Genomic DNA, 16,535 nt, shown 5'->3' with positions numbered 1-16,535 from the left:
CTCCGGCTTGCGAGCATGTGCGCATGCATGCACACACGTTCCAGTTTGGCCATTCGGTGCCAAAAAGGTTCACCATCACTGCTTTAATGTATCTAACTGATCATATAACGTGGCTGGTATGAGGTTGTGTGCCCTGAATAATTAAAATCTGCAATATTTTTAGAGGATCATTACTTTCTTCCAATGTTGATAATATCATGCCACAAAAAGTGTCTTCCTTAAATGTCCCAAAGGTGTTTTTTCAGGAGGCAACTGGACTTTCTTGTTTTTATTTTCTTTTGAAGATATTTCACTTCTCATCCAAGAAACTTCTTCAGCTCTGACAGGGTAGTGGGGAATGGACAAGCAGCTTGTCAGAGCTAAAGAAGCTTCTTGGATGAGAAGCGAAACTACTTCAAAAACCAGAAACTCCAGTTGCCTCCTGAAAAAGTACCTTTGGGACAACCATGACCTGGATGACTGAGAATCTCTACAGACTATCTTCTTTAAACTTTCTAGTCCCTTGGAAATAGGATCTGATTGAGAATATTAATGGATGGACTAACAGCAGATAATAAAGTTCCACTAGGTATTTTGTTTGAGGCTATATTTAAGAAATGAGAGCCAGTTTGGTGTAGTAGTTAAGGCAACAGGCTAGAAACTGGGAAACTTTTAATTCTAGTCCTGCCTTAACTCAGCTGGGTGATTTTGAGTCAGTCACTCTTCTCTCAACCCCAAGAAAGAGACAATGGCAAACCGCTTCAAAAAAACCTTGCCCAAAAAACCTGTCAATTTCCAGGTGTTAAAACTGATTTGAAGATGCACATACATATTTAAGAAATGGCAGCTTTTTTCTATTCTTTATTGAAACTAGATGGATTTGTTAGTTAATCCTTTTGCTCATGGACTCAGAGGAAATTATGGTAATTATATAATGCTTTTAATAAAAAAAAAGTCCTATATATTTTATTCCTTTTAGAAGGTAAGAGGATTTCTGCAACTCTTGAAATGATTTATTTTTTTTAAAACCTACATCATTGTTTCATTGTTAGCCGCATTTACCTCCCTTTCTTTCAAGTACTTTCCCTTCTAACTCTAAATCAGCTCTAATGCAGACTCTGTGCCAGTTAAACTTCCCAACCACCCTTACTTCTGCCCTGATTTTCATTAACAATTGTCATCTTTGTTTGATAAACAACCAATATTTCTGTTGATCTTCATCATTTAATTTTAAAATGCTGCCTGTGCACATTTCAAAGATCCCCACTGCTTTCTGGCTTCCTTTCCTAAGTGGCAAGTGTTGTGTGATTAATGGATGTGTTTTCAGTTCTTCTTTATTTATTTGTGTCATTGAAAAGGATTTGCTGATAAGATTCCTTGATTGTGGTTTCAGCAGGAACTTCTCATTTCATAGACCTTCAAATAAAAAGGTCCATGATAATTTCAATTGTTGATTCACTTTTCTAAAACAACATTACCATTAATTAAATACATTGGGTTGGATAATAGTATAAACCTACAAAATTGGGATGATGCATTGATTTCAGTGGGTCAGAATTTTAAGTGTTACAGTGTCTGAATTCAAGCCATTAGATGAGTCAACATCTGATGAGTTAAATCCTAAAGGTGACACGAATGAATGAAGAAAAAAACTGGCTGTTGCCCTCAGTATCATTTGCCTTCCCACTCTATTTATTATACCTTTAATTCTTTAAGTTGTGCATTTCTTGCCTTTCTGCTAGAATGCAGTTTTTTCTGGAAGGCATTACTGTTCTGCAAACCACAGGATGCAGAAGTAAAATAAAGGCTCTGCAAAAACAATGTAGAATGCTATTTATTGTCTAACAATGACAGTTCTTATATCCAAAATTGTTTTATATTTGCAGGTTCACAGGTTATTATTGTTCAGCAAAAGGCAATTTAATGATGGGCTTTTCCATCCCACAATCTGTTTCTCAACACTTCAAAATTCAGCTTAAATTGAAATGTGTTTTATTTTCATTTCATCATCATCTTTAAGGATAAATAAAGTTTATCTGTTCATCCCAAAATCCTACATACTGCCTACTTCCACAGATTCCAGACAGTACACTTGTTTTACAAAAATATGTAAATCAAAGGAGCTATACCAATTTACCACATTATTTTAACTAGCCATCCTTCGGCACATTTAGAATTTTGCAGCACCAAATGTTGCTCTTTTATTCTTCCCTTCTGCCTCAAATTGCTATGTCTCATCTCTTAGCTTCCATCAACTGTGCGCTAATGAAGCTTTCTTAGTCCTCACCTCCACAAAAAATAACATTTAACAAATCAATAGCACTTTCATACATGCACACAGTTGTTGCTGTTTTTACAGTCCTTTCTTTCTCAAACAGGTGCGTGAGGATCAGCAGCAAAGAAAAATCAATATGAATATGAATGCATTGAAAAGTTCTTCAGTTGCCATGGTGCCATACTGTCATTACATTCCAAACATTATTGTGGAATGACATGTATGTGATTGTGGCAAGCTGAGGTGGTGGTGGTGTTGTTGTTTTCATTCAGATGCTTTTCCAAATATGCCCATGGGAATATATTGCTACGTTGTATGGAATTGCCAAGGAGAAGATGAAAGATGGTAAGTTTTAACCACCCTGAAAATTTGACAATAACAATCCATAAATAAACAATAGAACACTGGAAGCTCAATGAGGAAGTAAATATCTTTCTAGCATAGAGAGAAAATTCTACTAGTTGACTGAGCTAAAGACCCAGGAAGCAAGATTTCCCTACAATAGGAAACAGATCAGCTCCATGGATTGCACAACCAAAGGAGGAGTTAAAGAAACCTGATCCTTCTCAGTTCAGATAGAATAATAATATTGGTTTTTCTCATTTGGAAAAAAAAATGATGTGAAGAAAATAAAAATGGGAATTGGGATAAGACCCCTTGCATTCTGAGAAGTGCTGGTCTGTTGAAGTGTTTTTCTCTAGCAGATTAGCATGGGTATACTGAAGTCCCTCATGAATTTCCCCTTGTAGTGTCTGCCTCCTTTCAATTCAACACCCCTGCCATGACTATGATGATAGGGTTAAGTATTAATTTCCTCTTTCTTTCATATAGTGAAGCAGTATTATTTTGAAAGTCTTGTGCCTGGTATAAAAACCAATAATTGCAGCCCTGGATGTGTGAAATAGGAAATGACTACTTAAGAAACAATCACTAATAGCATCATGCTATACTAAACAGAAAGCATTAGAGATAGAAAAAAAAAAACAAAAGGAATGCTTGGCATAAAAAGCTCAGTGTCCCTAAAAACACTTTTTGTATATAGTTCTTGTTGCTCTTACTCTTGCTGCAGCTGCATTTGCAATTCTACAAGACAGATTAGAAACAAGAAGGAAAGAAGATACCAGAAAATACTAGAATGCAATGGAAGGAAGGCTGAAAGAGTGAAGATTTTAAAGAAAGGTTGAAATAATGCAAGGGGAGCTAAATATGGCCTCCGGGATAAAGAGATTACATGCAAGAAATCTCAGCCTTGAAAGCTGTTCAAGGAGATGAGAAACCAAGCCAATAGCAGAGCTACCCCTTACTATTCTCTATAACTGTGGTAGGACCTAACTTCATGGGGATGCTCCATACCAGACCAGCTTTCAGATTGTGCAGTGTTGGCATGGGATAAATCTATGCCATCAAGCTACACAAGTTGGAAAGTTGGCCTTGAAGTTTGCCCCTTCAAAGAAACTTTTGGGAACCACTGTCTTTGGTTGTGTCATATTTTGAACTGGCCTCAAGTATTAGATGGATTTTCATAGAGCTGAATTATCTTCCTGTTCAAATTATCATGCATAGCCATCATGAAACCCCACAATAAACTGACAACATCAATTTTAAATCAAAGATGAGAAAGGGGTAGGCTGCAGAGTATCAGATAGCAAATGTCACTAGCTGGTATCAGATGGTACTGGGTACTGTCCAGGAAGGTACACCTGAGGCTGTAAAACAAGAGTGCATGTTCAGAATTATTTGACTCAAAATTACTTACATTTTGCTGTGTATCCATTTTTTTCCTTTGTAATTTAAACCACATGAGAGGATCATGAGAAATCTCTTTTTTTTTTCAAAAAAAAGAAAAGAAAGGCAAACTATGCAAATAAGACTAAATTCAGCCCATCCCTGCCTTGTCCTGAATTATTTTAAATTCATGTTACCCTTTAATTGCTATTTTTTTAAAAAAAAAATCCACATTTGTAGCTTGCAGAATCAACTAATATGGAAATGTTGCCCCAGAGGAAAAGACTCTGAAATTACTAATCAACAATAATTCAATGTAACCAGAAACCCCAGCGACAGAAGCTGTTATTTTATTTTTCACCAAAAAAAATTAAAAAAATTTGAAGCATAACATAAATCAATCATTGCTTCCTAGAGGACAAGCAGAATGTTCTTACCGAAGTAATTTTATTTGCAAACATTTGAATTAATACAATCCACCAACAACCCACTCACTGCAAAGGGCATGATAAAACTTCTCCTTGGCAAGATCCTTTTATTTTATTGGGGTGGGGAAAAAACAATGACTGTTCATTTCAGGGTTGAAAATATTGAGAATGCTTTAAAAGATAATATCAGCAGCTTAGACCTCTGGAAGGGGATTGGAATGTCAGATGTGAAATAAATGTCAGGGGAAAAATGGGAGGTAAATGTTAAAGCACAGTTAAAAAAAACCCTGATCTTTAGCAATGTGCTATTATAGCAGCAACATTTCAGTCAGTGATACTTTGAAGATGCTATCAGCTGGGCTGATGGATGATGGTGTTGCAAAATGGCAATTGCTTACAAGTAGAATTATTGAATCATATTTCCACAGTAACTGGAGAACCTATATTTTTATGCTTCGTCAAAACAGCATTACACTTTTTGAAAATCATTTATGATCATAATTATGAACTTTTTATATCTGTATGGAAGTTGAACCAAACATTAAGATACTTATTAAAACTAGTTAACTGTAGAAAAGATAGGGGCGTATTATTGTTTCTTAAGCAAGCTGATTTGGGGTATATAACAGCTTAGATCTGTTTTTATGTCAAAGTGAATCAATTGGCATTTAGTGTGCCAATGTCTATATTTTTCAGTATAACTTTTATTGTTACTACTAGGAAATAAAGAATAAAGTTGGGAAGATCATCAGTTTGATTGATTTGGACCAGTTGTCGAGCACCAAATATTCAGGCGGTTCCAGAGACTCTGAGACCAGTGGTGAAATTCAAATTTTTTTACTATTGGTTCTGTGGGCGTGGCTTGGTGGGCATGGTGTGGCTTGGTGGGTGTGGCTTGGTGGATATGGCAGGGGAAGGATACTGCAAAATCTCCATTCCCACCCCACTCCAGGGGAAGGGTACTGCAAAATCCCCATTCTCTCCCCACTCCTGGGGGAAAGATATTACAAAAGCTCCATTCCCACCCCACTCTAGGGCCAGCCAGAGATGGTATTTGCTGGTTCTCCGAACTACTCAAAATTTTCACTACCGGTTCTCCAGAACCTGCTGGATTTCACCTCTGATTTGACCAAAGTAAGTCAAATTAATCTTTGCTGTTTCAATTTAACATCATCATTCTTGAAAACTGAATGTTTCCATCTGTTACTTGAGATTCGGTCAAGTCTTGGATAAAAGAAGGGACTGAGCAAAAGGCCTTGATTATTGATTTTCTGAGCTCCAGGGTCTCTACAGGACAGCATTTGACTAAAACATAAAACATAGTTTTTTTAAAAAATCCCATCCAGAACAATTATTCAGTTTCAAATTTAGTAAGTCAAGAAGCTAAGCGAATGCTAAAACAGCACCCCAAGATACACACTCAAAGTGCTTCAGTGCTTTTTCTAAACTAAGAGCTGTGCATATCCTTTGAAGGGGATTCCTTTCTGAATATTGTGGGTGCGACTTAGACAAAACCTAAATCAATCTGCACTCTATTCTGTTTGGATGCAAGTAATATTAAACAAGCTCATACAATTACTTTCCAATTGCCTCTTTAATCCTTTTCCTCTTTTGTCATATTAAACAATATTGCAATTTGTAAACAAATGTGAGGAATCTCTAGGAGCTACAACCAAGGCATTAGAAGAACTGCTTGGGGTCTTCCATTCTGCCTATTTATAAAATTTCTAGATCCTATCCTTCTCTTTGGATCTATCTGCAATGTGATGTACCAGGAAGGAAGACTGATCAGGAATGCCATATATAATTGTGAATGAAATACTTCTGGATCTGAAGCCTTTTCTGCTTAAAAGAGCAAACTCAGGGAGAAATTGCTTCCTCTCCCTTTCTGTAGAAAATAAAGCACCTGCTGAGTCAGTTAAAATAAGGTTTGCTTGGCTTTGACTGAAAGCTCAGAATATGTGGAGAATAGCATTCTTTTCTGAGATTGGACTGAGTTTTCCATCACTGGAACAAAATATTTTGTGTTAGGGAGTTCTTCCAGCTTTGTTCAAGAAAGTTTTGATGCAGAACAGCTTGTTTGTCTGCCTATAGGTTTTGTAGCAATCACAGGATGCAGTTATGCTCATTAAAGCTTGAAGCAAAAGAACACAGCAAATGGGGTTAATGCTTGTAGAATTCTCTTATAACAGCTTAGCATCTGCAGATACAATGAACCCATCTGCCTTGAATCAGAAACTCTTTCAATTTATAGAAAATCTGTCCTTTAGCCCTGATTGAACTAGAGAGGATGTTTTCCCCCAAACAAGCTGCTGTTGATGAAAGCTAAAAATAGATACTGCCTGAAATGATGACTCCTTTTGATCAATCTCTTTTTGATGCACTGCACTGGAACTCAACTTTTTGCCTCTCCTAAGATATCTAACTGGCCTTTCCCTGTGAAGAAAAATGCCGATATTCACAATGTTCTTATTTGAATTATATATAATTGACTTAAAACCATTGAATGAAGACTGTCTGACGTTCTTGCTCTGGGTTCTTTGCACATGCTTCTTTAATATCTCCAAATATTTATAGGACCTCATATGGTGCTAATGCTTCTGTGGAAGCCCACTTGACATTTGACCCCCTCACACCTGCTCTTTTGCTTTTTCACACCTTCCTACTAACATTGGAAAAAGAAAATATAGGGGATGTCAATATCCACGCCCTAAACTCTCCTGTTTCTCTAGAACTCAGCTGTTCCTTTTCATAAACTGTCAGACATTTGGTAAAGAGGGAGAGTGAAAGATTTGGCACAGGTTTTACATGCATCTGCCTTCCCCTTCACAGGACAGGAGAGAAATGTCAGTTTGAAAAGGTGGGATTCTAAAGGTTTTTAATTGTGCAATTCAGCTACTTAAAACATGGAATACCCTGTTTCCCCCAAAATAAGACATCCCCTGATAATAAGCCCAATCGGGCTTTTGAGCGCATGGCAATAAGGCCAAGCGCTTATTTCAGGGTTCAAAAAAATGTAAGACAGGGTCTTATTTTCAGGAAAATATGGTAGTAATGGAAGGGCATTTAGGTGATGTAATTTACTGAATTGATATTTACTTATCCCCCCTCCCAAACCCTTATTTTCACAACAATTCTGGATTGTGTTCCCTCTTGGACCAAAAAAAAAAAAATCTATTAAAATGTCAACCCTGGAGCCATCTTTGAGCGTCTTCAGGGTTGCCACAGTGAGGCTGGATGGAGCTATGGGAAAGGGAGGGGGGAGTAGAGATAGCTGAGTGGGATATGTAGCCAAAATAACATTCTTTCTTCTGGGAACCAAGGACACTCTCACCAGCACCTGGAGGGGTGTGGATAGAAGGCATCAAGGATGGGGAGAGAAACCTGATTGGGGCATGTGACGGTTGTGTGTAATGTGGGGAAGAAATTTGGATTTTGAACTGGGTGGGGATAACCCGGGGGACTTCAGATTCGGGTTTTCACCAGCTGTGCCAATAAGACATGCCTAATAAACTTATATTTTGAGGAACCCTGCCTTGGAGTTTTGATTTCCTATGGGCTGTTACTTGGAACTCTGACATAAGGAAAGAAAGATAGGAAACCTGCAAAAGTCTTTTGCTTGGTGATGTTAGGAGCCATTGGTCTGGAAATCACAATATGAATTGCATGGCTTATCCTTGCTTGGATTGTGCCCCTTCTTATTTATACAAATTTTATAGCCCCATTCAGATCCATTAATTGAGTCCACATTCCATGGTTTTGTTTTGTTTTTTATTGTAGTCACTGACCAGTATTAGAAGTGCAGATAATTGCAATCAAAGATGATGAAACAAGTAGGGTAATATATGATAGGCAAAAACTCAGTACGTTTTTAAATTTCTGACCCAAAGCCTTGGGGCTGCTCTCTAGTTAAATTACCCACCCACAATCAACCAGGTCTGATGAACATAGCTAGAGATGGGCAACCATAACGTTTCTACAAGAAAATGGCTTCTCTAGGAAGTCTATTTCTGGTGTTATGTTATATTGTCATTTCCTTTTTTGTCACTGGGGGCTCTGACCTCCATCCTGTCAACCTAGATTTTTATTTTGTTTTAAAATAAAAGTATAGCTTGTCTTCACAAAGGAGAATGAGATGCTGGTGAAGCTGGCTGTATCTTAACAGCTTTATACATTGCTAATTAAAGGCCTCTACATTCAGTTCAGGTAAAACTTTATCTGGGGATCATGACGGACTGGATCAGCCTTTATGAGAATTGTTGCACCTCTATAGTATAATGAAGTAGCACTCGGCCTTTAAAACATATACTAGGAAAGAAAGTAACAATTATCTTTAAAAAGCATGTGGTAAATCTTTTTTTTTTTTAACTTACAAGAAATCTAATAGGAAGTGAGCTCTTAGCTGTGAGACTTTAAGCCTTTCTCAGTATGGCTTCTCATGCCTGCATTTAATCTAAGAACAAGAGTTTTCATTTCCATCTTATTTTTAATAATAGAAAAGAAGTGCATGTTCTATTTTTTAAAAGCAATGTTCCATTTGATTTGTGTGTGTGTCACAATCTATTAACACATTGGGTTCAATTTTCATAGGCACTTGCTGACAGGTGTCTTTGGTATTTGCACAAGCCAACACACATTGTCCAAATGTCATCAGTTACTGCAGGAGACATTCCTGCCAAATGAAAAATGTCATTTTTTTTCCAGTGATGAAATACTGTGCATTAATTTGCTGAAGAATGTAATTTCCATATAATTGGCAATCTGCCTTGCCATTGTCTAACAACTTTGAGTGCCCCAAATAATCTGAGGAGACCCAAAGGGTATTTTCATAAGTGACGTTAAAATGTTCCGATTCTATAGAAATGGGGAATCTGTACCAGAAAGCACATTCTCTGTGGTTCTCTTCTATTGTTTCTATATTTCTTAAACAGTATTCAAAAATGACACTTCCTTGACTAAGAAATTCCACACCAGAAAGCTGATCATAACAGAAATATATTTGCTTTAAAGCAGAGATGAGCTTGGTGCATTTTTATAGAATGTGGTTTTAAAAGTTCTAAGCTTTTAGTTCTTTTTATTTAGTTCATTTTACTTCATATTTCCAGTCCTCTTTATGAAAAGAAGATTACTAAACAAAGAAACAAAATACATACATGCATGCATGCATAAATGCATACATACATACATACAGCTTAAGGCTAGTATAAAATTTTAAACAGTCTCTATGTGAAAGAGGTTATAATCCTGAGGATTAAAACATTTGGTTCACATAATAATATTGCTCACTGCATAAACTTTCATATATATGTGTGTGTACACACACACACACACACACACACACACACACACACACACATTTGTATACAAGGTGGATCAACAACATCAGCAAGTATTGTAGGCCCAATTCTCAAAAGAAAATTCAGGACCATATAGGTTGGAAACATACGGAAGAGGCCTTCATCCTGCAGTATATAGACAATTGCTAAAATGATGATAGGCTTATAGGCATACATCCAATACTTTACACATAACCCATCTTTTTAGGGTTCTAATACTTGTGCTTCCTTCCTTGAGAACATAGGAAACAAAATGGCAAGTTTGTGGAGATGCAGTGGGTATGTTAGACAGTGTTATGCTAATTTAGCACCAATCTCTAGTATGAGAACTTTAAAATCAACACATAATTGCAAACCTATGTTTGGTAATTGAAGCAAGGACTAAATCATATCATTTTTTAAAAAATATTTAAAAACTTTTTTGTTTTTTGTAACATTTTATCGGACTAAATCTTCAAATGCAGCCTTAGGCCCAATATTCCAATTACATCATAACACATTAAATAAATTATGCCATCTTTAAATCAGTAACACTATTCGGTGCTTAACATCTCCAGCAAAAATTAGTAGACTTCTAAGACCTTAGGAGCTATTAATGAGATAAAAGTAATTGAATGCAATAGAAATGGTCTCAGTGAGCATGCGTCTACTCATCTTGCAGAGGGAGCAACAGAAAAATACTATTACAATTATTATGATTTCACTTTGCCCTCTATTAGGCATATAACAAGACATATGTATCCTATGGGCTTTTGGCCACATGCATGGATTGGGTACATATTCTTAATATTTTTACAGAATATTAAATAATTTTTCTTTTCCTAAAGCATCTAAGCAATTTCATAAAAGATTTCAGCTGCACCACAAAGGTGTGTAACCATGGGCACTTCCTGATGGGGATGTATATCCTTTCATGACTGAGCTGATCCCCACCTGAAAGGATATACGTCCCCTTCTGGAAGTGCATATTGTGATTGTGTCATCAAGGAGCTAAGATTTAAGCCAGGGGTCTGCAACCTTAAATACTCAAAGAGCCATTTGGACCCGTTTCCCACAGAAAAGAAAACACCAGGAGCCACAAACCCTTCACTATTTCTTAAGCAGCCACAAAACTAGCATATGTAGTTGAATTAAATGTTCTGTTTTCTTCTGAAACTTTTCTTTTCTTGGATTTATCCATGGTTGGCCTATCGGGGTTGAAAAGGTCAATAAATTGCATACCGGAGAGTATCACACATTGACGGTTGTGATGCATATTTTGAGTGACAGGGAGCCACAGCAGAGGGATAAAAGAGCCATATACGGCTCCAGAGCCACAGGTTGCTGACCCCTGATTTAAGCTAACAGAAATGATCCAGAATTGATGCCGTTTAAATGTTTCTTGATGACGCGGTCACAACATGCAGTGAACTCAGGTTTCAGGCCTTGACTATATTCTGTGAATTTCATGAAAACATTTTGCTGCTGTGCTTTAAACTAGGCAGCTTTAGAGTTTATTGAAAGGAGTGACTACTCAGTTCTCAGCTCCAAATAGTCAACAAAAGTAATGGGGCAGGAGAGAAGGCTAGCTAGGTTGCTATTGTAAAAGGCGTTTGAAAGTCTTTTCTTCTTTATTGTTTTCTATAAAACAAAAGGAAATATATATGCTTCTATAGTGTCCTGAAAAGTTGTTCGTTAGCTCCCTGCAATAACTGTGGACTTAAAATGAAATAAATAACTTGATCTCCTCCATCCCAACTTCTTCTTAATCAGGTCAGGAGTCGTAGGTGACAGGAATGTTGGTTGTCTGGAAATGCCCTGAATTTTTGCCAAGCCATGTTTTGCTGCTAATGGCAGTCTTGAAACCAAGCCAAATATTTTTAACCAGCCAAGTCTTCATGGCATAGCATGGCTCCAGCTGTCTGCATAATTTTGTTTTTCATGGCACAAAGCCATTCACATAATTAGCCTTAAACAAAGTATGTTTTGGCATAATTTGGTCTTCTGTCCACAAGCACATACAGATTCAGAATCTGTCATAAACAAATTCATATCTAATTCACTGAGGTTCTTTATTTACATGACTTCTAAAAATAAGGTAATTAAATCACTATTGGGCCATAGGATACATTTGTAATGGTGTAATACTTAACATGGCCTTAATTAATTGGGAATCAAATTATCTTTAATCATTCCATTCTTCAACTAATCAACACATCAAAAGTGAGCTCAAAGTCTTACTTCAAATGGAAGCTCCATTAGTTCTAAATTTCCAGACAAATCCAGTTTTTCAAGATTCTCACAGTTTCCAAGTTCTGGAGGGATAGTCTTCAAACGGTTAAAACTTACATTCAGCTCTTTTAGGTTTTTTAAACAACCTGTCAAAAGAAAGTGAGTTAAAATTAGCCGAGCAATAATTCAATTGAGTGCAACAGCAGGAATAGGTATGGTCATGTTAATGGGAGTAGAGTGTTCTGATTCCATGATTAAAATTAATAATTAGTTATTAGTAACTAATAATTATTTTATTTTTATTTTTATTTTATTTTGAATTTGTATACCGCCCTTCTCCCTGAGGACTCAGGGTGGTGAACAGCCAAGTAAAAACATCAAATACAAATATTAAAATACAGTTAAAATATACATATATAAATTTGGCCCTGTTAATTAAAAACAATAAACAAAACACTTAAAAACACTTAAAAAATTAGGCCAGCCCGGCTTGCTGGAAAAGGAAGGTTTTAAGGGCACGGCGGAAGGCACTGAGGTCTTGGATTCTCCTTATCTCTGGAGGCAGTTGATTCCAGAGGGTAGGTGCCCCCACAGAGAAGGTCCTCCCCCTGGGGGTCACCAGCCTACACTGTTTGGCTGATGGCACCCTGAGGAGGCCCTCTCTGTGGGAGCGCACGGGTCGATGGGAGGTCGTCTGTGGCAGCAGGCGGTCTCGAAGATAGCTAGGCCCTAGATTAGAACTGTTACCTTATTTAATTAAACAAGAGAATTAGACACTACCAGTGATGGGTTACTCCCGGTTCTGTCCGGTTCTTTAGAACCAGTAGTAAAAGCGGCAGGAGGCTCTGCCCATCCGCACAGACATCATAATTGATGATCTGCGCATTCACAGAAGCTTCTGCACATGCGTGCTCCCATTGCGAACCGGTAGTAAAGATAAGGAGAACCCACTCCTAGACACTACATATGGATATGGATTATTCTATATAAGGTTTGACATAATGTGTCAATAAAGGATGGCTATATTTCATTATAACTGTCCATATATAATCTACATTGTAAGCAACTTGTTCATAAGTTACAAGAAACATCAGTCTTTAATTCACTGAGTAATTGGGGCCATAAATTTTTCCTTCCAATATTGAAGAACAAGTCTTTTAGCAATAAATAAGGCATGGAGAATTCATTTTTATTGCCAGCCATTAATTTTCCTGTATCAGGTGCATTGTTCAAAAGCATATGGAAATCTGAAATTATTAAAGCCAAATTAATATGTACAATGATTTCTTCCCAGAATATAGCAGAAATGATCGCAGAAATATACTGATTCATTAATTCAGCATGTTTCATTAATTCCTTTTCTTTATAAACGCAATAAGTTCAAAATTGGTTTGTTATTGTTGTTGAATAAGCTATAATCTAAATTCTATTGAAATGTTTGTTGCAAACATTAACACAGCTACCCATCAAATGTACAAAATTCCATTCCACTCAATCGATTTAAAATTTGCTCTTTAGATTGCTTTCTCAATAAAAAATGTTTGTTAAAAACTAACTGCAAAGTTTTGTCTTATAAGAGTTAGTGATAGCTTTGCGTAAGTTAAGTGTCTCTGAAGTTGACCTAGGACTGTTATCTAAACACATTTTGGAATGCACTCCTGTGGTCTGTAGGATAGTATCCATTAGATATTGTACGACACATAATATTGTACACATTCATCTAGGAATTCTGGTAAGAAACATTGCTGAAGAAATTCTCATTAGAGATAACTCTGCAGTGAGAAGTTGCCCATTGGCAGTTATAGTAAATGCAGTCATTTCAGAAAGGATGTTGGGGTTTAGTGTAATGAAACTTTGGATCCAATGCATCCAAAGCCCCTTAATTTCCACACTATTCTCTGAGACAAAGCAAAAAAAACAATCCTCCTGTGTCACAGACTCTTTTAAACCACTGTATACCTAATTTTGTGGGCTCCAAATGAGGAGAAACCAACAATACCTTGTGCAGCTTCAAGAACTTATCATATGTTACCAGCTGTGTTTCTTCACTGATTTTATTTTTCTGAAGGGAGCTCAAAATCACAAGAAGAAAAGAAACAGAAGCCCTACTTTGAAGAAGTCCTACTTAAAGACTCCATTGTAGCCAGCATTAACTCTTCTACCCAATCCAACTCCACTCCAGATGCTAAAATGTATTTATAATACATTGAGGATTAACTGTATATTAATGTATAGTACTTTTAACTTTAGACAACTTTTTATTGTCTAAATAAGCCTGTCCCACAAAAGGATAAAATTATTTTGCTTCCCTGTAGAACAGCTGGAAGAACTTCCTTGGGCTCCACAGGATTAAGGAAAATATTTGGGAATCATCACCGCAGGCATCAAAGTAGCACAATCTATTTTTTTCCACAGTCAGCAAGTTTTTATAAATATTAATCTGATCCAGTGATGGGTTTCAAAATTTTGTACTACCAGTTCTGTGGGTGTGGCTTCCTGGGCATGGCATGGCTTGCTGGGCATGGTTTGTTGGGCGGGTCAGGGGAAGGATACTGTAAAATCTCCATTCCCTCCCCAATCCAGGGGAAGGTTACTGCAAAATCCCCATTTCCTCCCAATCATCTAGGACTCGGGAGGCAGAGAATAGATGGGGGCGAGGCCAGTCAGAATTTTTACTATCGGTTCTCCAAACTACTCAAAATTTCCACTACCGGTTCTCCAGAACTGGTCAGAACCTACTGAAACTCACCTCTGATCTGATTGTTTATTAAATCATGGTTAAATTGCTGACTAGTTATTTAGGAATGCCTACTAAGGGTATATGATTTTTTTTGTTCTCCTTTCCTGGGGGAAAAAAAAAGACTATACCAGATACCTTTATAAACCCAGCTATGAAAAAAATTCATGAATGCAAGCCGGGCTTTGCTTTTTAGTTTAAGGTTGGCTTACTTTTAAAATCCATGTTAGAGAGAATTGAAATATAAATCGTATGTTGAATCATAATATTAGCCAAATTAAACCATTATAAGTGTGTTCCTGGGGAATTTGGAAGTGGACTACTGTAAATCTCTTTGATGTGTTTGGTCTGAAAGTTTATTTTAAGTTCTTTGCTCTAAATATAATTGTTCGGATGATTATGAATCTTTGGGGAATTATGCAAGAGGTTCAGATGTTGGCAAAACAGGCTAAGTTAATTCATTCTTGGCTTTTCCTCTCTTTTTGGTTCACAAATTGTGACAAGGTTTCTGCAGCAGCCTTCAAATTTTAAAAAAATGAGACAGTCCCTACCCTGAGGCTTACAATCTGAAAAGACATAATACACAGTCCAAGAAAAAAGGAATGGGAAGGGAGGAAGGGAATAGAAATAACAGTAGAAGTTCTTACTTGAAATTGCATCACTGCTTAGTTCCAGAAGACAACTTGGGTAAAAGCACTAACATAATTCAGACAATGCCTTCTAGGATACAAAAATATTGCTTTCCAAACATTTTGTGTGAAGCCTCCTCTTTTCAGGGAAGTTGAAATTGATTCACATATGTGCATATGTTTTTGCAGCTTTTATTAGGGAACAAGGGAATGCTTACTGCCTCCTTTAACCAATGCAGTCAGTTCCTGATAACTTCCATAAGATTTTTTTGCTGTGATAAAATCAGGGCTACTCAATAACCAGGTGTTAAAACATTATTATTTGTATGAGCCTTTCAATATGTGTTAATTAGGATTTTCCTTGGAGCTATACACTATATATTTTTCAAAGATTTAGGGGCTTTTTGTAGGCCACAAGACTCTTGAGTTATTGTCTCCCAATCCACAACTCAAATAGCACATACCCTTTCTTTCTTTCTTTCTTTGCTTCTCAAGAGCCAGTTTTCATAGTGAAAGTTAACACTGGAAGGCTTCTTTCAGGTATTGCAATGTCTGTTGTCACTAAAATACCATTTTCACTATGTTGTCTAAATTTGACATTGCCTTTCCTACTAGGGCAAAATCACACTTGATATCTCAAAGCACTTTAGCCACTTTTATCAATTCTTGAACCCGGTGAAACAAAGACAAAATCTTTACTTCTTCATTATCAGCTATAAATTCACTAAGCATGTAACTGTAGGTTAACCATATATCAGCTCTATTTTCTTAATACTTAACACTAAATGGACTTCTCACCAACTATTATTAGTTTCATAATGAGCATCTCTACAGGTAATCCTCGATTTACAACGGTTCATTAGTGACCGTTCAAAGTTACAACAGCTCTGGAAAAAATGACTTATGACCAGTTTTCACACTTACGAGCATTGTACATCCCCATGATCATATGATCAAAATTTGGGGTCTTGGCAACTGGCATGTATTTATGACAGTTGCAGTGTCTCGGGATAATGTGTTCATTATGCCACAATTGTGGCAAAAAAAAAAGGTTGTAAAATGGAGCACATCTCACCTAATAACTGTCATGTTACAATGGAAACTTGTTCTGACCTAGGATTCCTAAAACAGTAAAAAACATACAATTAATCCCAAAAACTCTTTTTATTTCAATGGCTGTGAATTCTGTTCATTCACAGCTAACCTTGCCAGGTG

General features: G+C 36.8%; 1 protein-coding gene across 2 annotated transcripts in view; it reads right to left on the bottom strand.

The window, feature by feature from the left end:
* The window catches only part of LRRC2 (leucine rich repeat containing 2), an 87,165-nt gene that overhangs the window by 30,966 nt on the left and 39,664 nt on the right, over positions 1-16,535 (bottom strand). For both annotated transcript variants that reach the window (XM_070938691.1, XM_070938692.1), the window contains one exon: positions 11,964-12,100. In XM_070938691.1, the coding sequence (XP_070794792.1) occupies positions 11,964-12,100 (137 nt within the window). The remainder of the gene's footprint in view (positions 1-11,963; positions 12,101-16,535) is intronic.

Source organism: Pituophis catenifer, unplaced genomic scaffold (assembly GCF_029215685.1).
Source record: "Pituophis catenifer annectens isolate HBS135680 unplaced genomic scaffold, rPitCat1.0.hap2 SCAF_2, whole genome shotgun sequence".
In the NCBI taxonomy this organism is placed as follows: Eukaryota; Metazoa; Chordata; class Lepidosauria; order Squamata; family Colubridae; genus Pituophis; species Pituophis catenifer.
The sequence above is the reverse complement of the archived record's forward strand: the minus strand, read 5'-3'. Positions and strand labels throughout refer to the sequence as shown.